Source organism: Phaenicophaeus curvirostris, chromosome 1, assembly GCF_032191515.1.
Source record: "Phaenicophaeus curvirostris isolate KB17595 chromosome 1, BPBGC_Pcur_1.0, whole genome shotgun sequence".
Lineage (NCBI taxonomy): Eukaryota > Metazoa > Chordata > Aves > Cuculiformes > Cuculidae > Phaenicophaeus > Phaenicophaeus curvirostris.
This window is the reverse complement of record NC_091392.1, coordinates 32,193,678-32,216,500: the sequence shown is the minus strand read 5'-3', so window position 1 is coordinate 32,216,500 and position 22,823 is coordinate 32,193,678. Positions and strand designations below refer to the sequence as shown.

Here is a 22,823-nt window from a genome sequence, read left to right as displayed (position 1 = left end):
GGTTTGGGTCAGAAGGGTCTCTAAAAGATCAAACCCCCTGCCATGGGGCATCTTCAGCTAGACCATGTTGTCCCGTCTGACCTGATCTTGAATGTTTCCAGGGATGGGGCACCTAACACCTCCCTGGGCAACCTGTGCCAGTGTTTCACCAACTAAAAATTACTTTCCACGACCTCAAACCAAACCCTTTTCCTGCTGACAGCCCCAAAGCACAGAATACGAGGTATTTCAGCAAATAAAGTGCTTCTGCAACAATAGAAAAGATGAAGTTGTCCTAAGCTGGCCCTGAAATACTCTCAACAGCATACTTTGTGTCTTCTGTATGTTTGATTTGGTGAATGCACAGGTGTGACACACCTTACAGAGTTCAGCTCAGTAAGGGTGTTCTTCCATTTCAAAGTCATAGAAAACTTACAACTTACTGTTGAGGACCACCTCAAAATACTGGTGAATCAACAGTCCTTAGATCTGTATTTTCAAATTGTCATGTTGACGAGAGATGTGTTATCACAATGTTTATCAGATGGTCATGGAGAACACCACTATATTTCAAAAAATATTAAATTAAAATAGTGAAAGACACAAAGTGCTGTTTTTCTTTAGTCTAGATACACCTTGCAATGTATCTCAAGCAAAACAAATTACACCCTTTCATTCAAAAGAGAAAAAGTGGACAAAATAAATGAAAGACTTAGCTGCTCACAATTCATTTCAATACAATTAATCCAGCTTATCAACACCTACTTAAGACTTAGACAGAAAAGGTCTAGAAACCTTGCTGTTGCCATTTGGAAAGTCATTACCACCAGCTGTTTTCACACACTGTGGGGACGGATGCTGCTGGTGCAGCAGCCTTACTGGAGAAACACACCCACCCACCTCAGCCACTCTGGTTCACATACCAATATTTTAGTTTCAGTTAACAAGAAGAGTATTTCCATTAAGATGTTTGATTGAACTCACTGGACTGAACAGTGGCAAGAGGGAGATGACCTCCAATCAGAGACCTACAGCAAGCAGTTAAGGATGAAGCAGCATCTTAAACCTACAGCAGTCATTTATGGACAGGTTCAAGTCAGAACAAACAGCAGATCAACGGTGTTTTCATCCAGCCACCTCCTTCCACATCCTACTACTCATTTCAATACTGTCCATTATGCAAATAGACTTGCCATCAATTCACAGGCAGCTACTGTTACGTGAACCCCATAAAGGTGTCAAAGTGCTAATTTCTCTAAAAGACAAGTCTTGGTTATAAACTGAATCCTACCACAATAACCACCTGTAATATAACAATTACCCTCTGCATAGGCAATAAATACAATTTTCTAAAAACCATTCATCTTCTCTGTGCCAATCGGCTCTTACTGAAGGAAAGGAGAAATACTTGCCTCCTGCTGTTGGTCCAGATAGCCCATAGTAGGAAAAGAAAATAAGAAGTTTTACATCTACATTGGCTCAACAGCAAAAGCTAACATTTCAGAGGACATAAGAATGTCTTTCCACAATAAAGGGGAAGTCAGTATGTAAACTTAAGCCTGACGCAAATCTATTTATGAATAACTCCTGGTATGGATGAAACAAATTTCATGGTATAAGTGAAACCCAGAATGTAGTTTAAAACTTTTTATTCAACATGGCTTTAAGAAAAATAAAGCTATTTCAGATATGTTGGTTCATTCACTGTACAAAATATTCAGTATTACTGTTCCATCGCCAAACTAAGAAAATTCACATTTACTACCATTTTGCAAAGAAAAACTATTTTTCCTGAAAGAAACACTTAAACATAGTAATAAAAAAGCTTTAAGTACCAAGATTTCTATCAGTTAGGTCTAGACTCTTGTTTCCCACTCAGTATCTCAATCACTCTGTTCAGCAGCTGAAGAGAACATTAAACTAGCAGCAGACTTGACAGGCAGTGGAGATTCAATAGCATTTCCAATTTATTTTTTAAATACAAAGCAATTCAAAAGCAGACATCTCCTGTCTACCTCTGAAACAAAATAGCAGCTGTTAAATTAAGCTGAATACAATTAGCAGTACTTGCAGACAGCTGAACTTCAAAGGAAAACACCCACTTTCTGTTACATCCGCAAAGCCAAGCAGAGAGCTGACTAACACCTTTTAGAGTTTTACTTCCACTACAGATACTAAACCAGAATACAGCTCCCAGAGGCCAATCATTACAAATATTTGCTCAGCTGTGCCTGAGCTGGTTGTGGTCTTGAGATACTACTAAATCTGTTGCATTTTATTTCAAAATCTTAGTATAATGTTTCCTAACTCAGTTCTAAAAAAAAAAAAAAACCCCAAACCCCAGCAGAACCCACACCCACGCCACTGGAATGTTGCTGGCTGCAGCAGCCAGCTAGTGGGTAGAAAAAAGAACATACTATTTTATTAGTACTTATTCTGATTCTCAATGAAATGCTTTTGAAGGCCTTCACTGCCTTCCACAACACATCCTGCAAGGGAAATTTAACACTAATACGTGGTGAGAATTAGAGTAGCGAACATACATAGAGAAACGGGTGCAGATGACTATATCAAATCTGCCTCCTGTCATATTTTTTCAGTTAACTGTGAACGTCACAAAAGAAACACTGTTCTATCATCCTACTGTGATGAACCTGCCCTGCTTAATATCAAGGGAAAAGAATTGCTAAGCAATCACTAATGAAACCAAGCAGTGGATGTAAAGTTCACATAGACTAACAACCCACTCAAAAGAATCTTCATGTTTCCTGTTTAAACAGCTCAATAAAAACAGCTAAGACTGAAAGTCAGAAATAAAACACTTCACTTAACAGATGGCAATTTCAAATTTTTCTTTACATCTGTTAGAGGCAGGAAGCCTACAGGAGATTGATACTCCTCGTTTTAATCAGGCTGTTGAAGGAATATGAATAAACAATACACATTTGAGGGAGATGCTAACTTAACATATTTGTTCTCTCTTCACCACTAAGAATGCTGAGAGTAAAGTTTATCTGAACTGTTTTAAAAGTGAGAGAGCATAAGAAACAAGAGCTGTGTCACACGGACTGCAATCCATCAATGTAAAAATCTCTGAGGGATTTGAAAATAATGAAACTTAACCACGAACAAAACCCAGTACACAATAAATAATGACAGGAGAAACTAAAGCAACAACAATAATACACTATCTCTGAAATAAAACATAAACTTGTAAAATACAGGCCTCACAGCTCTTAACTGCAGTCTCAGGAAAACGTACTAGAATAATATTTTAAGACATACTCACAAAGACTGATAATCTAAGGTAGTCATAATGTTATTATTCCTCTTCCTGCCCTAAAATTTTTCTGTATATATTCACATCCTAGTTCACATGTGACATCCGAATGTTCCATGGCCAGATGTCACCTCGACTCTACACAACTCATCCCACATAACTGTAGACATAGAAGAAAAATGGTGACTAACTTATACTTCAAAACTTTAGTTCAGCAAACTCCTCAAGATGGTATAAATTGGTAAGGCTTCTGCTAAGAAAATACCCCAGCTTTTCATTTCCACCTCAGTACAATTCATTCTTGTGTCAACACAGGTATTTATGCATCTATTGCGCAGCCAATACAGTATGGCTCTATGGTTACACTTATTAGCAGTAAAATGAAAGAAACAAGTATTTCTTACATAGAGAAGTATCACTTAGTGAAGAAACAAATATCACTTTTAAGGGCAATGATTTAAAAAGCACCAGATCTCTACAGCGCCAGAATCTTATCTAAAATCCACGTATCTCACACTGACTCAATGATCTTTGAATTATGCTTGTAAGGAATGAAAGAAAAAGAAATTACAGCTTCAGAGGTCTATGAATTGACTGTCCTTCAGCATTCTTCTAATTCTGTTCAAATGCCTCATTTTTACCACCACTTAGTCCCAAACATTCAAACTTCTCCACCACTTCATCCCAAGTCTCTGAAGCCTACAGATCAGCTTTCGGCCAGATCAGCTTGTCTTTATGCTCCCTTTGTCCTGTCCTACAACTACGAAGCGTCTAACCCTTTTTCTCGCCCACCTGTTAAGCAATTTCTCTCACTGTCTGTGAAGTGTCTATCAGATAGCTACCTTTGTTTCATTAGTCTGTACTCTTCACTGAAAACTAGCCAAATTCACAAACCCAAGTAATTTTGAAATATCAGGGTCAAGATAAACACACTGATAACAAGGGCAGTATCACGCTCTTCTAAGCCCACACCCCAAAGCCTCCCAGCTCACTCCTCTTCTTCTAAGACCAAAACCAACAAATCCAAAGTCTCCTAATCATTGCTGTCTAGTTGGTAAGGCTAAATTCCTTTTAATTTCCTTTTGTAACAACAGAGTCCTATGGCACACGAATGGTATCATAACTGCTAAAATTACTCATAATCTAAATAAGACTTTGACAGGGACATGTAAATTCCAACATCCTGCTCTTACAAAACTGGAAACAGGAGAAAATGTCAAGAAGGGATTTGTAACTGGAATACAGCAACTATTTTCATATTTGCAAAAGAGAGAACAAACTTCAGAGGAAGGATTTCTTTTTAACTTGTCAACTTACACGACAACACTTTATTTATTCCCAAAGAACCAATATTTTACAAGAAAGTCACATAATACTAATTTTATGCTCTGAAGTATAATTGATAACAGTGAAATGTCTTGCACTGCCCCCATCTCAGCCTCAGCTCCCTCAACACTTTTCCCCACTGAAAAAGTGTAAGGTAACTTAAGGAAACAGAATGCATAGAACCTGTAGAATCACCTTCTATATACAAGCATCTGTAACTTATTTGTAAAAGGTATTTAAATAAAGAAGCCATTTACTTTTTACAAGATTGCCACAGACACATGAAGTTCTGTCCAGGTTTTTTCATTTGCTCTGCATGCTGACTTGCTGCAGTGTATGAAGGTGGCTGCAAATTGATCTGCTGGCCCTGTACTTGCACTGTTGGTATCGACGTTGCAGGTGTGCTCTGTAGAAAAAGTTAAAACACAGTTTTAAACAGGGCTTATTTCAAGACTTGACATACAGTTTACTGTTTGTTCAAAGATCCTTTGCTTTACACTCTAATCCACTAAAAGTTTTCAGACTGGAACATACTGAACTTCGAATAAGCATTAATAGAGACAATAACATGAGCGACATACAACTTTTACACTGTAGTATATATGCAAAAGTTTCTAGCACTCGAATCACTAAACCTTATGCCCAAATTCAAATCGAGAATCATGACTGCAAAGGAAATTCTCAATGGCACTAGCGGAGCAAAGGTTAGCATTATTTTGCAAAGGCTTTGCTTGCTCTTCAAGAAAAGAAAAAAATATGCGAACTCAAGTGGTTGCAATATCATCAGCCCTAGGAACAGTTTTCTTTCCTATGTAAATGCAGGAGAAAATATTGCTAAAACTAGTGAAATGAGCACTAGTACATCTAAAACTGCTTTATGTTCTCTGATGAAATGGTTTTATGTGCTGCATTTGTGGAACTGTTGAACTGCATTAGTACACATCAGTCCGTGTTAGAGCATGTAAGAAAAGGTAAATCGAACAATGCTGAAGAAACACTGTCAAAGACTAGTAGGCTCAAACTATCGCATACAATTTTCACTACAAAACTTGGCAAATAGTACCATTCTTCAGGCCTTTTAAAAAACCAGCCAGCACATGTACCTTTATACAGAATGTCACATGCTCAGAATGTCTAAAAATGCCATACAACTTGCATGTGGTGACATGTAACTGTTTCAGAAAGGAAAAAGATGTTCCCCTTGCTCCCTTGCAATATTACAAGACAATTATGTTAACAGCGAATAAAAACTATCTTAAAAGTAACAAAAAAAATAAAACCAACATGTCATTTTTTTTTGTTCTGAATAACAGATACTGAACACTGGACTTTCCCAGTTCAGAACAGTGTTTATGTCAGAATACCGCTTCTCCTCTTTCTTTTTTCCTGGAAGGTTCTGGTCAGCAAGATGTTTATAAAGATAATGACATTTAAAAAACTAAGCTTTTGAATATTATCAAGGAATGAAGACCTAACATCCCTTTCTTCCCTACTGTTAGAAAAGGAATGTAGCACTTGGGAGACCAGGCAAAACTACATTCAAGTCTGTGTTTAAAAATACTATAAAAGAAGCACTTTCAAACGGTGCACACAACGCTGTCTACGTCTTTACAGCTGTGTTACTGAATAGCTTTAGACTTTAACTGCAAAGCAACAAACAAGCACAACTTCCAACATTTCATTTGCATACTGATCTTAATTTTTCTTCCTGCTGCGCTCTGTTAGCATTGCAGGCAATTGTCACACAAGGTACAGCATTAATAGCTATCACAGATTTTTACAACACTAGCAACACGACTGGACAGCAAAAAAGCCTCATCAAAACCAAAACAATTCCCATTTCCAAGTGTAAGTCCTGATAAAAATAAAGCAAAACTCAGCAAAACTCCTTAACACAGCACAGCTACTGTGGGACGCCTGTGACCTGTGTGTGTGAAAAGCTGTAGGAAAGGACTCGAGTTCTTTAGTCACAACTACAAATTATTTTGAACTCAACAATGATTTTCATCTAAATGCCTTTAAGCTATTTTACAGACTGGGTAATGAATCTTCACCATGCATCTTTGAACAGAAGGTAAACGTAAGTGGAGCCTTTTAAGATCAACATCTCTTTCACAAGGCATTTCTGAAGTGAAGCTTTAAGTAAAATCAAGAGTCAGCAGTGCAGCTTGTTTCACAATCTTCACTTGGCATCCTGACACCAATACATTATGATGGTCTTTATGTGACTTTTTACCCCTACAGAAATTCTGTCTCATTTCATGTGCTGGAGAGTGAGCTTACTGAATGAATTCAGTATTTCATTTAATTCTCATCATTCAATATGTGGTTCATGTATTATTTACCCCATTCTAAGCAAACCCTGCAATTAATGCAGAATTATGAATTTTCTCAAGGGTTTTTCTGGCAAGCTCTCCTAGTCATATTCAAAGGTTTTAATACCATCTCATTAAAAAATTGTTTATTTTAAACAAGGAGGTTTGAGATATACAACACAAAATGTTACACGCTAAAAATGAAAGAGCACAGGAAGGGAAACAAATTTTCAGGGCAGAAAGTTGAAATTCAGCTGGCACTCCAATGTCTTTCTACCCCTTTTTATCAGATAGAAAAAAAAAAGCTGACAAATTGAAAATAAGCGTGTAAAATAATTGTTGTGTAGAATTCCATTATTACTGCTGTACCACATACTGGAGTAGTTTTGCTTAAACCTGCAGCATTAGGTGGTTAAAACTTCCATGTATTTGTAAGTCAAATTTATTCCTTGTCTATCAATTGTGCTGAATATATTTTAAAATTGACAGATAAAGCAGTCACATTTGTTTTCCTGGGTTTTATTTCAGAAATGTAAGTTCTGTATTCGGACATCTCAAATCTTTCCCTTCTTTGTTCAAGAGATCCGAAATACCACTAATTTTTGGTTTTGTGCCAATTTAGCAACCCACAATACACAAAACATAACTAAAATTAGGTACAGTCTTTGTTTTTCAGAAATGAAACTCCTTTTTCCCAGAAATGCACCTAGAAGCACTTGCTATGTACTATCTAGTTTACAGTTTTGATAAGCAATGATTACGTAAACTCACTTATTTCTTTAGCATAAAGAACTATTACAGACAGTAATTTTTTCCTAATGAAGTCTTTCTGGGAGAAGTAATATTGAAAATAATTTCTCCATTGCATAAGATCTCATAAAATTTTCCTCCTCTAGCAAAAACATCTAATGATTCCAGGTTCCTCAGGAAATCAAATGCCCAGCACGCTAGTACACATGAAAGCACTTCATGGCATCTTTTTTTAATTCACATTAGACCTCTCATGACATGACTTGTCACCACTTAACACTTCTGCAAATCAGATCTCACTGGAATTCAGGAATGAAAGGTACCGCTGGCACCATCACCTATCTCAGTATGGTTTGTACTGAATTCTTAAAACTACATAAATACAAACCCTTAATGCTGTTAAGTCTACTTACAGAAAGATACTACAGCCTACTTTTAATAAAAAGAAGATTTTATCTCTAAATTGGATGACTTTAGCTTGAGATATTAGGGGGCGGGAGAGTGGAAGTAAAAAGGTGGTCCCACAGAGTCATGAAAACTGAGAGTAAAGCACTGTTGACAGAAGATACTGATTTATTCTCACGCACAAGAGCTTCTCCATTTGGGCACACAAGCTCCTTACGTAGTGGAATAACAAGCCCTATGGCTCGGGGCCAGAAATAACCTCTACCTCCATTTCACAGAACCAATGGTGCCATTCCCCTTATGTATTAATGGGTAATTATTTTAGCACAATACCTGTCCTTTTTGTTTAAAAGGCTTACTGTGCCATCAGCAAAAGGACACACTGCATCCAAGTGTAATGGGGTCCTGATGACAGAGAGCCATGTGCCGCCTGAAAGCATGAGGCTGAGTTTTCTCTCCCACTGTTAGTATGTATACACCCATATTAAATACATTTAACTCAACAATAAACAGTGAATTAGCAGTAAAAATATTTTTAAAGTATCATAGGATTTGAGTTTGGTGTTACAAAATGTTACGTTTAGCTTCTTCATGACAATGAACATATATAAAAAGGTAACCTATAAGATGAAAATGAATACAGCAGGATTTGAGTGTGAGGAAGGGGTCAGGTGTATGGGTAGGCACTAAAATAATTGTTCTTTTCTTGTTAGATAACCAAAGTTAAATTCTCCTTGCAACATTGTCCTTCACAAGTGAAAAGCAATAAAAACACAGAGATTCTGTATTTCAGTGCTTCCAGCTGAGAAACTCATTTGCTCTGCGGCTAGGAATGAATTCCTACTCCTGGAGCTACACACCTGCTTTCTGGTGCATAGTAATTCTCAGCTTCCCAATCATCAGAGAATAAGGAGCAAATAGTTACGGCAATGCTCACACAGTTTTTGCCACCTAAATTTCCTCACATTTCAAGTGGGCGGCCTTAAGAGAAATGGGCGTGCATTGTTTATGAGGCGATGACAGTGATAAGCAGGGAAATGATTACTTTAAAAGCCAGATTTGCTCACTCCTAGGAACTTTGTGTGATAGCAGGGCATTCCTTCAAAACACACACCAGCTGGGACAAACCAACAGGGTTATGTTCAGCAGCTGTTTTGGAGGCATCTGATGAGGAGTAAGAGAAAGTGGAAAGGAAAATAAAGTGTACAGGTAGGTAAATGCTCCTTTTTTACCCTTTTTCATTCACCGGTCCAGCAGAATGCCTCAGGAAACCAATAATCCAGGAACACCAAAATAAAAGAAAAGGAAGCCAGAAATCAAAGTGCCAGTTCTGTCTCCTCTCAGGCTACATTTCATAAGCTTACAAAATACAGATGGAAATACAAGAAAAAAAATTGCAGTACTGTGTATATCATATTCCTCGTCCGACATAACCCATACGCAAAAAGAAGAAAATTCTTTAAAGTCAGTATATGTGTAGCTATTTCTCAATGAGTTCTGCTGAACTGTACAATTAACATGGAATAATCACAGGTTATACACAGGAGATACTTGTCTCACTGGATTTCAATAGCACTACACGAGCTGTCCCATGCACAGCAAGTATATCATTTTCACTATTTTAGTAGTCTATTTAAATCAACATTTTTCTCCCCAAACATATAGTACCACCCCATTTCAAACTACCACTCTTATCATGAAATGAATTGTCACTTAATTTTCACATTCTCTTAAGGATTATTTTTCTTGCTTTCCTCAGTTTTCACATCGCTGTTCCCTTCCTCCCCTATTTGTCCTTCCTTATTGTCAGTTCAAGCATCTTCCCTTTCTCCTCTCTGCAGTTCATGACAACTAATCCTGCTGTAGTTGCATAGGCAATACCCTACTCCCTCTCCTGTCTTCTACGTCTCCTTTTCCAGCGTTCCTGTTGCGTTTTAATTTTGCTACAAATTTTCTTCTTCTATCCTTTACTCACTCCTCTGAAATACAAGCTCCAATTTAAAATCAAATTTTAAGATGACATGCAAACAGGAGATCGCACACTAACAGCTTCAGCACTTATGTAATTTGGCCATAGCTAATATCCCCTTACGTCTCCTCCCACATATTTTTTCTCCATTGGGTTCTATCTATAATAAATTTTCACACTGTTTCTGCAGAAAGAGTCAACTTCACCTATTTCTTCTGCAAGACAGCCAGGATATATCACGTACTGAGAGAGGATAAAATAATGTAGATGGCTCAAGTGAAAAAAAGCGTTCTTTGCCTCCAACTTTTTGAAAGACAGCAGCTAAGGAAGCTGCTTACCATACAAGGAAGATTCAAAACGGGAGGGACAAACCAGGAGATTATACAGGGTCTAACCTCAAAATAACTCATCAGTAGAACTCGCACTAAGTTCACGAGAATTTGGCTACAACCTAGTATTTCTGGATGTCTTAAAGTTACTTCTAAAAGCAGAGTCAATATTGGAAATATTCAACACCTGCTTTTCCAGAAAACACAATGGTTGTTGCATCCAGCTTCCCAGGATGATTTTGGTAACGGTTTATAGTCCAACAAGTTAGTTTTAAAAGAGTGGTAAAGATCCTTAAAAGTTCTAAGCCAAACTACAATGTTCACTGTATCTGAGCAAGAGTATTCCAATGGGGGTTCCGCTACAAGTCAGTACTTCACATTACCACGATCGACATAATTCATAAATAGCCATATGTAATGGCTAAGGCAATTAGCTAATGAATGATTGTTCACCAAGATCTAACTAATAAACTCCTTTTTGCCACATTCCTGTAATTTTCAAGAAAGGAAGGGCATCCTACAGACAGGAGAACGAGCTGACTTCCCTGGAAGCAGAAATTAAACCAAGTTATTTCAATCTGCAAATTTGTACTGAGTGGCAAACACAGCAGGGCAGTATTTCTGTTTGTACAGGAAATGGAAAATGCAGGAACTATTAATGATAATGCATTTTAGTGATAGTGTAAAAAAGAAACTATCAGCACAGAAAATATTCTTTTCTCTTTTTCTTCCCTTCTATTATGATGATACGTGTTATCTAATACAAATGAAAGAGTTAACTGCATTACTCCCCACTTCTCAAAAATCTGAAAGTCTGACCGTTCAGTAGCATTTTGAGAGACAACTGAAAATTCTTGTCAGCCGTTCTTGTCCAGGGAATAAATAACCACAGATATTTATTCAATTCCAGAGGCACAGCCATACCATTTTGTATTTCAGGCAAAGCCTTAGCGAAGATTTGGTAGAAAATCCAACTGTGTAACAGCTAAAGACACTCACTATAAAAAGCAATGGATAGCTAATATATGCATACCACAGAAAACATACTGCTGTCCCTATGCTGCAAATCACTTCTAGTAAGGCAAAGATAAGTAATGTATCAGAAACGTATAGATCAATCTCTGATAAAACCTAAGCGAAAATTTATGAGCGAGTTCAAAGATGTTTTAAGAACACAACTCTGCAGTATGGCAGTTGGAGGAAAAAAAGCGAAGAACGAAAAGAAAGAAAACTTGTTAACTGTCAGTCCTGACTTCTCACAACTAGAGGAAGGAAGTAAAAAGATCTTGCAACAGACACCAAACTTGCCACAGAAAAAGAAGTAGCACTCCATCATTTGTCAAATTCAGAGTTCTAGCTCTGTCTAAATCTGTAAGGTCTATACCTGCTACTTCATCAAAAAGAAAATCCCAAACTAAGAATCAAAAGAGGAAGGTAAGAAATAAATCACCTGCTTTGCTTTAAGGTCAAGATGCACTAACATATTCTCAAGGTTTCACTTCCTCTCTCTGGTCTGTCTCTGTGATTGCCACACCTACTAGTCTAATTTTTTTTTGCTCCTATTCAGATTAGGAACATTTCCTGGAGAGAGATTTTCTATCCATCTACAAAACTAAAATAAATTATAGAGACTGGAATGATCTCAAACATAATTATCTGCACTTATTAATACTCATACAAATGATGGCCACACCTTATTCCTAGTAAAGTGTTAGGGAGTAACCACTTTCGAATGGCTAAAAAAATTTTCATCAAGGAAGAAAAATGCCCTCTCCAAAGTTTGCCAGACAGAACCTCCCCTCCTCCACACTTATCTTATTGATAAAATAACCATTACAAATATTTTGTAATAAACAAACATGAGCAACAAACCTACAAAACGATACCCTCTACTGACTATACTGAGCCCCTGAAGCAACCCTTTGAAGGCCACCTTTAAATGCAAGAACTTCAACTTATTTCAGCAAGCCAGATGCAGCCACAGTGATTAACTTGCAAAAAAACCGCCCCTCAGTAAGCAATAATAACCAAGAAAAAAATGCAGAACAATACTGACATTTTTACAAGATCATACAGCAAATCATTGTTGTTTTGAGAACAGTTAACCCTTTAGGGAAGAAATCAGTAAGCAGAAGTTCTTTTCTTAGTGTGTATTATCAAGCTACAAACTATTTTAAATTCTAGTATTGTCACTGACATTGAAGTAGTATGCAAACTATTTGAACTTCAGTCCATGAAAAAAGATGAACTATAATTTTCCAAATATTTTAAATACCATACAAGAAATAACAACTGAGTTCACATTTTCACTCGCATTATTTCACAGCATTAGTCAGAATCACAGAATAAACATAAAAAGAACTCTGCAACATACCTGTGTGACCATGCTTTGTATATAGGTGGTTGGATGCTGCTGCTTTTGTTGAACAGCACTTTCTATTGCTACTTTCGCTACAGTGCTTGGATCCGCTCCAGCTGGCACAGCAACCATAGTTGCACTGCAACCAGCATTGTTTGGGTCACTGATTGTAACAATTCTAACTCCTACTTTATTTGGAATTCCTGGAACAGTTTCCCTGTCATTATCCTCTGCTGGCCTCTTTACAGTTTTGCATTCTGCTGTGCCATTAGTAGACCGAACTTCGGATGACAGAGTAGACTGGGACACTCTAGGTCCTGAGTGTGGAACTGCTAGGATTTGATGCCCCTGTATAACAGAGGCTGTAGATTGTGGTGAGACAACTACACTTGGGCGTTGCTGAGGCACATCTGAATTCAAACTTGAAGCTAGAGGTCCATTAGGTAAATCAGTGTTGGTACCACTAAGTTGCTGGGTTAACAGTTTTGCAGCCTCCTGTGTACCGCTTACAACAGGTGAACTACTCAAAGTTAATATAGGCCCATTAGAAACTCTTTCCCCTTGATCACCTTTGGCAGTATCTTGCTGCGTGGCATCCAAATTCCCTTGTTGTTCCACTGAAGATATCTCACCATTTCCTACATGATTGGAAGTTTTGTGATTTGGAATGTTTTTGCTCAAATGAGAACCATCTCCTTTATCAAAATCACAGATTCCATTAACTAGGGGCTTCTTCAAATCACTTTTAATTTCCTGTGTGTCCACTTGTTCAAAGTTCTGCTTTCCAGGAGCTCCATTCTCACCCATTTCTAATGATGGCCCATTACTGACTTGTGAGCACTGATTGGCCTCATTCTGCGTTTTCCCTGAGTTAGAAGGAGGTAGACTGGAGTCACTATACTTTCTCCCATTTAAAAGACTTCCCACCTGCATTTCATTTTCTTTTGCATCCCCATTGCTGGTGTTTGCAGCTTCTCTTCGGCAGGAAGGATTCTCCATAACTTCAATTTTACGTTCATGAATGTGTAAACCTGTTGCTTCCTTTGCTTCTTCCTCCTTTTGGCAAATTATTTTATCACCTTTGAACGGGGGAGCAGCAGTACACGGTGATTGTCCAGCTGAAGGTGCTTGAGTAGCTGGAAGAGTTTGCATCTGTAGCCCAACTCCTGTCTGTGCTCCACTCACTGCGATTCCTGCTGGAGCAATGATTTGAGTTGCATTTCCCTGACTCACAGTTGCAGTAGCAAAACTCGTATTTGGCACAACTGTTATCGTAACCTGGTTGCCAGTAGTCCCTTGGAAAATAGTTGCTGGGCTGTTTGAGATCAACTGGCCTGGCAATATCTGTAAATTCGAAAGGGGTACAGTTTGTACTGCCCCTTGGGGCTGCATTGCACTAGGGACCAGCTGAACATTTTGCTGTCCAACTAGCAGCTGCTGAGTTGGAGACTGTCCTTGAACTCCAAAACCTGGTGCCTGGTTATTGGCCATCTGATAAACCACCTGAGGGCTAGGAGCTCTTGCATTGTTAGGCGGAGGAATCTGTGGAGCTGGGAGTATAAGCTTCCCCCCTGGAGTTGAGGGGCCTCTTTTTGGAAGAAGCAGTTGTTTTATCAGACTAGACTCACCAGAGTTAGGCTGGCCAACTCCTGTATTAGCTTGTTGTGACTGAACTTGCATTTGTTGTACCTGTACCTGCTGCTGCGATGCTGCTGGTGAATGTTGCTGCTGCTGCTGTCTCTTTACAGAAAGCATCTGGCTGACAGTAGGAGGGGGCCCTTGTGACTGAGGAGTGGTAGATGAAGGTGACATAACTGTAGGGATTTGGTTATTTGTAACTGGACCTGGGGATGGTGAAGAAGATGGAGTAATGCCTGGCTGACCAGTCAACTGGACAGTTTGACCAGCGGGAATAGAAGCTGGGTTAGCAAGCACTATTTGATGAATGGCTGGTGCGTATGTTTGACCTTGCTGAGCTGGCTGACTTACAAACACTACACTTTGCTGGGATGGTGGTGGAGGCTGCTGCTGCGGCTGCATCGGCTGCTGTCCCACAGCAGGTGGAACTTGCTGAGATGGCAGAGGCTTTGGTGCAATATTCTGAAACCCTACCCTAGATGTTGGTGGATTCTGGACACCTGCGATTGTGACCATCTGCCCTGCTGCTACTTGGAAATTTTGAACTGTGGTGGCAGAAACAATGTTGGATGCAGAGGTTGTGACGTACTGCTGTGGAGCTATGATGACTGTATCTTGTTGCTGGTTACCAGCAGAGGACTGCTGAGATGATGTGTGCCCAGGCTGTGATGATGTGCTGATTAGCTGTTGACCCTGTGAAACTGCCGAACTGCATGTTGGTATGTTTTGTACTCTGCCAAATATATGACCCTGAGGTACAGCTTGCTGAATTACCGTAACAGGAGTGCCTGAAGGTATCTGTCCTGGTACCACTGCATGCAGTGGAGACTGTTGTTGAATTACAGGTTGGTGGTGGAGCAACGTCTGAGAACCTACAACAGTAACAGACGGCTGTTGTCCTGTAGTGCTGTGATTTTGATTAGAAGCCTGTGGTGTTCCTCCTACAGCGATAGTAACAGGAACTGCAGACTGGGGAACAGAGCTCTGTATTACTGTGGCCTTCACTACTTCACAGGATATTGGACCTTTATTCTGTATAACAGTCACTGGAGCATTCGGTTGCTGCTGTGTATGAACACAAGGATTTTGTGGAATTCTAGAAATAGTCTGTGCCACAGTATGAACACCTTGAATTGGAAAAGACATCTGTGTTGCTGTCAAAGTTGAAGACTGGTTAATAGGGGTCCTCTGATAGTGATTTCCTACGCTCGGTAGCCCATGTGGGATTCCTGTTGAAATAAACACAGTAGAAGTTTGGAAGCAAAAATTATTTCAGGACACATCAACATAACGCATTTTTTAAAAATCCAAGGCTTGATTTTGTATTTCTATTTGAAGCAGTTTCTCTCCTGAGCTATGCTGCATCGGAATTAATGATGCAGCAACAACAGCTTGTCTGCTGACTGGAAAGTTTGTAGGTTACATGTCAAATCCTAGAATGGCATGCAAGTACATACTGCAATATGACTATTCCTACCATTATTGAATAAAATCAATCAAAACACATGGCCATGACTTCTAACACTTCCAAGCTATTTTCAAAAACTTTTGTCTTTTATTGTCATTTCAGAATCAATGCAAAATACTTGATATGTAATTAATTTAAAAACCTGCTGGCGAAGGAGACGAAGACACGTCAGGAATTGAATCAACCCGGATAACTGGGGTAGACGGAGTTGGTTGCTGCTGATAGTACATCTGAATGGGAAGTGGTATAGCTCTCCTTTTCACTCCTACCACGTGTATATGTGCTTGACCATTGTTACTTGGATCTTCTACTCTCTTCACTGTATGATTCGGAAAGACAGTCCTGCCAAACACAACATAAATCTATGTTAATAAACATAATAATGCAACTCCCTTACAATGTTTTTGTTTTAATTAACTGCTCTTGTGTGTAGATTAACTGCACTAACACCCACATCTTTGTAATACAGCAGGATTCTCCAACAGCATCAAAGTAATCATCATTAAGAACTAGCAGATCCAACAGATCTCATACAAGGTAAGTAAAAACTACAATACCTCCAAAAATTACTTTCAGAAAGATTAATATACTACAAGCAGAGAAAAACCCCTATCGAAGATCCTGAAATAGAAGGAAATAAAGTTAAACAAACTCTAAACATCTGCTTTGATTAAAGTTTCAAAACTGGTTGTCTTTGAAGCCCAACTTGAAAGAAAGAAATCTAAAGCTACAGGTTAATATTGAGCACATACAATTGCTTCTTTATTGTTGCATGAATTTTTGTCTTACCGCAGACATTTATAAAATCCAGTTGATGTTAGGATTCCACCTCGAGCTAATTTACTACAGGTAGAGAGGTATTCAGAGTACATTTCTGCTCGAGAGACAGAGCAATCAAGATTCACCTCAAAATGTGCATTCAACCTGAGGATAAAAAAAACCCAAACAAACAACTATGAAGCAAAATACAGAGGCAGCACTTTTAAAAGGGTTCTTAAAACACTTCTGTCTGCATCACAGATTTTTGAGACCCAATAACAACGTGGAAAATAGCATTTCAGTATACTGTCTTGTCAAATGTTTGTTCTGTACTTTCTCCTTCTCACTGCTTAAGGGTCCTATATGGTGAATCCAACACATGCAATCAGTTTTACATGCAGCACCTTATTTACATATGCAGTATGCAAAATAGTATCTACACATGCATTTTTACTCTATATTCAGAAACAAAACCACAACAGAATGCATTATTTGGCACTCTCCTCCCCACAGCTCTATTACTTACTTATTAATGATTCTACTTTAGTAAAAGAGGAACTGAATGCTAGCTAGTTCTTCATCAGAAATTACTTTCTAAAGTTAACCTTTGTATCAAACCCAAGATTTTGTTAACTGATTTAAGGCAGTCTTTAAAATACAAGTCAAATCATCTCAACCCTGTCATTCGAATGGAGGAGGGAAGGCAGGAGAGAGGGGACTGGGATTCAGAGAGACTACATACACAAGCACAAACATCGTCATTCCTGGAGTCCCACATTACACAGACATCAATAAAATCCTTGAACAACCTGTTCTGCCTAACATTCCATTTCCAGAGAGAGAAAGTATTTGTATCTCTTATAGACTCTCCACAAGCACGCAGTCCATCCAACCCCTAACCAGGAAGATGTGAGAGAAGAAAACTTTTTATTGGTTTAATTTTATTTCAGATCAATTATTCCAACCCAGAGAAAAGGGAATGGCTCATCCCCAGCAGAAAATTGGAATAAGTAACATCTCACACAATGCTCAAATACCAGTACCAGAACATAGGCTCAGATAGAATAAAAATATTTTTTAAATTGTCAGGATTTACAGTATGTGCTAACACTCTGGAAAACTATACTGCATTCTTCTTTGTAGTATCTCATACTCCCAATAGAACTAGATGCTGCTTCAAAAGAGAAAAGGCAAATTATTACATTCTTTAAATTGTATTCTGTCACAACCAGTAAAGAGTGAGCCTAATGCCATTTCTTCTGCAGCTGAATTTTATTTTTACAAAAATTGAGATCACAGTGTATAACAGAAAGACTGGGTATTAATTAAATGTGGTGTATCAGACAAATGTCTGTCCAGCTGGGTAAGCCATATTAGGTTGACACACTATCACTGGTACCAGCAAACTAAAGATATTCAGGATTTACAATGGTGAAATAGGATCTGCGATTAGCACTTCACTGTCACGTGCCCTCACCTTACAAGGACTCCTGCTCAGGCTAAGCTGGCTAATAATATACTCAGGAAGGTCAGTTTAAATACCTTGTCTTCCTGCTGCTTCCAACAGATAGTAACTCTTCTAAATTTTACTGCTATTATTTACTCATTTTCTTTCAATAGGAAGCAATGACTAAAACATACCTGGAAAATCTATGTGAATGTAAGACATCCTACACTAGCAATGCTGAAAACACTTGGAAGAGGCTACTCTTCTACCCTCAATTTGACACTTTTGGGTTTGTTTGGGTTTTTTTGCCAACACAGTTAATATTTAAGAATAATTTTCAGGACCAGAAGTTAATTTTTTTCACTAGCCCGTATCTACCTAAGACTAACTGGAGAAAATCAAGTATGAAATAATAGTATTCAAATGACAGCTGCAAAAGCACACAAAATCAAAAACAAAGCAGACATTCCAAATCTTCCTGATACGATGCTCTACGGTTTGCTTTGGTATTTTCTGTCCTTTGATAGTAACACACAGTTGCAGCAGGGTACATATCCATACTTGCTTTAACAGTCAGAATTATTTTACAGTTTATGCAAAGCGCAAAATCTACTTTGCCTATAACTTTATTACTGAAAGCTAGCAGTCTAGTGCTCTCTATAGTTAACAGAGAGAAGGTGGCACCAGGAACTAATTCATAATCTCATCAGAAATTAGGCTGGTAAAGGCAATTCATTTTATGACTGGAGGAATCTCCCACTCCATTAATTAAAAAGGCACCCTAGAAAACTACGTTTGGCTAGAGGACAACTTACAGATTACTAGAGTGAGCTGTGACAATACCAGCCCTAGGACTCCCCATTTAAATGCCTAAACGTTAAAGCTCTGACTGTTAGCAGCACACATTAATAATATTTTGCACTGTGCAAACAGAAGCATGGGAGTAGCATCAGCTGGCTAACAAGAACCTGCAGTATTTCCCCCTATACACTTCCAGCAAAGCTTTGATTGTAAGTAAAACTAAAGAATGACCTAGAACACTAAGCTTTGACAAGTTCTACCCACTTTATCTTGAAGGCCCTTGTCTGATCGGTAAGTCAATTGATGAACATCTGAGTTGTGAAGCAGCAGTGGTGGAACAGTTCATCAGGAACCAATTATTACTCACATTCTAAATTGGTATACTACGTAAGTCAAATAGTAGACTAAGGGTGATCTTTCTGAAAATGAGAACCACAGGCAGAATAGTTGGTCTGTAAAAATCTGACAACAATAGTATTAGCTGAAAGCAAGAGAATTTGGATGGAAATGGCTTTGATATTCCTTAACTTGATTGAGGTTCACAATGATCACATCAGAGTTATGCAGGGCCTAGATCCATAATTTGAGAATTACTTTTATATTGGTGCAGTAATGTAGCAACACACTACCAGACGAAAACACTCATGGAACAGGCAGTGCTGCATGACAATTTAAAAAACGAATAAAATCAAGATCAGAGTAAAAATCAAATTAAATTCTATTATAAAAGAGAAAAAAAGAAATTTCACGTATCAACTGTCAAAGAGTGAATCTTCTGGTTGAGTTTTTCCTTTCATACTTTTTCAGAGCAATGACAGAATGGTTTTGCTTTGTACTTCCCAGAAAAATGAGTCTAACAGTAAATAGAAGCAAGCTAGAAAATTCTGTTACACACAGTTACAGGTGGTTTTCTTTGTTTTTCTTCATTGAAGTATTTGAAGAGAAATATACACTTACCACTGACAGGCAAATTTCTCGCTGTCTATTTCTACTATTCCCGGTGGTGGAGCAACATGTGGTGCTGTCCTGGAGGCTGTGGACAATGAGGAAAAAGAAAAAAAAAAAAGCCTTGCTGAAACCATTTTTGTTCTCCTGAATGAAGCACTTCAACTTCATAACTTCCACTGGTACAGTTTCTCTGGCATTTGTAAGCAAGGACGCATGCAGCTAAGGCAAGTCACAAAGGTGCGCTGAGCAGACTACAGATTTGCACCACAATTTACCGAAGCGAAGCAGGGTGTGCCAAGGCCAGAACCACTGCTGAATCACTTAGTAACAGTTTCCAGATTCATAGCCATTATCTCAGTACTTTAGAGTACTGAGTATGATTTAAGAGTGGCACAATACACCACCAGAACAGGCACAAACATACAGTGATTATTTTTCCAGCTCCTAGGATGAAGCAAATATAATGTAAAGGATTTTGTTCTGATGTCACTTTGGTTCCTTGTAGTCACATCTCACTCATTCATTTAATTGCATTCTTTCCCAGTCGCTTTCACTGGGATGAAACACTACACCCCTTCCTACACCCCTTCCAGAAACAGTGCATTTGGACAAGTAAGCCAGTGTCTGTTGTAGTAGTTCTTTCTCTATTTTTTTCCCCAGACAAGCTGCTATGTTGCCTCTTGTGTGCACCTGTGGTATACTGCTATGCACTTTTATTAGTAAAGACAGGATGAGCTATTCCCCTTGACCAGTAATAGTCAGCTGTGCCAACAACTCCTGAAGTGCCAGTATTTAATCCCAAAATAAGACTGCAGAAATTAATCATAATTACATTTAATTTACAATTAAAAAAAAACACTTCAAACTTTAAACAATAGTTAAAGTTTGGTTCACATCACAAGAAGCTGTTTAGCAGCTTCAACAGAGGCGTGATTCTGTGTGTCTGTCAACTCTGCAGTTCTATCAGATACTCTAAGTTATTGCCCAATAATATTCTGTGTAAAACAATATAAAATGGACCTCTAATTCTCTGCAAATCATGGGAACAATCTGGAATGCATACTTTGTATTTCCACTGAACAAGTTAAAAGAAGGAATGTACTTTTCAGTAACTTTTCAGATTAGCAACCAAAAAATACCAATTCTTTTAAAGTTGTTTCACAAAAGTTTTGCCTAAAACAGCTTTATATCTGCTCTGTGAACAAGTGTCTGAAAAAGATACTGCACATTATGCACAATGCTATATTTACTTACATAAATTAATCAGAAGCTTACAGAAGGCAAAAATAAAACATGCCATATAGAGTATTTTGTAAAAGAGTACGGTCTGTAGCAGTGATACTGACCTGGAACACCTGTTGCATGGGCCTGTGAAGAACCATGATCCATTACTGGTGGCCTGACATCTGGAACTCCTTGCTGAATACACTGATGTTCAATGAGTTTTACAGCAGTAAGTGCATCAGGTCCAAACATCTGGATGTCCATAGAAACCAGACATACTAATGTATCTAAAGTATTAAACGTAAAACCGACAATGACATTAGGACAAGACAAATGAATGCTCCTGGGACATACTGGTTTGCTTTAAAATTGCCACGTGTTTAAATATAATGAGCTTCTGCACGCTTCTGTAGATTTTTTTCACACTTCTCTCATGGCATTAAAAAAAAAATCCCACCAAGAAAAAAAAGCTTCAGAAGTTATAGCTTCCCTAGTTATTTGCATTACCAGTTTCTTGAAGACACAGAGAGTACAACCTAGTAAAACTTCCTGTTCTAATACCCATCCCTAAGCTACACACACACATAATCAAGCCACATTTTCAACAACTGAACATGACATATTCTCAAGTCTTTTTTCCTATATAAGTGAGAGGAATAGATTTTGCTTCTCCCTTACCTATACTCTTCTCTACTTTAGCAATCTTTGAGCAGGCCACTTCTCCCATTTCTGTGAGCATGTATAGCACCTCAAGCGCTGAGATTACAAGCAGCACATCTGGTAGTGTGAGATGACATATGATCTCCTTATAGGATTCTTGATCCACATATTCACAAATTAAGACACCATTATCTTCAGCCTTGCAAAGATTTGCCAAGATTTCCATGCCTGAAGAATGAATACAAAATAGTTTTTAACAGCAATAATTACAATTCTAATAAAACAAGAAGAATAGCTAGAGATCTTACCTCTCATTTTTAAAAATCTATCCCTTGACATGAGGCATTTTGTAACAGTGTGAAACATTAGATGAGTAGTTTTGAAATCAACAGGATCCAAAAGAAGCTGATAAGAAATAAAAAAATCTATGAGTAATGTTGTCCATGTAGTGCTAATGGCTCAAATCTTTAAATCTGCATTTCAAAATATAAGATTCAGGATGTTTAAATGCAGTACATATAAACAGCATTCATATTCACAAAACCACAATACTGATTTTTTTATCGTAGCAAGCATTTTGAGCCCCTCCTCCTTTTCTGCTCTGAAGCAGCACTCTAACCTACTCTTTCCAGTGCTCAGAATAAGGAAAACAAATAACTTTATTCCCAGGCTATCAACAGTATACACAAGTATATTTTAATATCCAACAACGAATAGGACTTAAGAAACAACAAATATTACTTCCCAAACATTTATCCCGTTTTTCTCTACTTCAGATTCTCAATCAGAACTCTTGGATATTATAATAAGAAACACTCTCTCTTATTCAATAGAGCCTGGATGCATGGTAAATGAAAACACCATCTATTTTTCATCATTCAGGAGCGGACCAATACTTCAAGTCACATCCTCTGATACTGACCTATTTATGTTAAATTTATCTGTTACAATTTAAAATATGAAGAATATCTGAACATATCTACCTGTAAAGTCTGTGTAATTTATCTGCACAATGATATGACACACTGAATTAGTGTCTTTTCTTACATTCAAACCTCCTTGAAAAGAAAAGGACGCCTCAGGTGACTCAGGTTGTATACCAAGTGGCGTATGACCAGCTTACACACAGCACAAGGCACCCCTGCCACCCCCTTCCTCAAATGTAC

General features: G+C 38.1%; 1 protein-coding gene across 2 annotated transcripts in view; it reads right to left on the bottom strand.

Moving 5' to 3' along the window:
- ARID2 (AT-rich interaction domain 2) overlaps positions 1-22,823 on the bottom strand; it is a 106,807-nt gene that overhangs the window by 9,546 nt on the left and 74,438 nt on the right. For both annotated transcript variants that reach the window (XM_069852058.1, XM_069852067.1), the window contains 8 exons: positions 21,966-22,062; positions 21,676-21,885; positions 21,120-21,284; positions 19,783-19,858; positions 16,608-16,742; positions 15,961-16,160; positions 12,728-15,579; positions 4,843-4,991 (listed from right to left, as the gene is read on the bottom strand). In XM_069852058.1, coding sequence (XP_069708159.1) covers positions 4,843-4,991; positions 12,728-15,579; positions 15,961-16,160; positions 16,608-16,742; positions 19,783-19,858; positions 21,120-21,284; positions 21,676-21,885; positions 21,966-22,062 — 3,884 coding nt within the window. The remainder of the gene's footprint in view (positions 1-4,842; positions 4,992-12,727; positions 15,580-15,960; positions 16,161-16,607; positions 16,743-19,782; positions 19,859-21,119; positions 21,285-21,675; positions 21,886-21,965; positions 22,063-22,823) is intronic.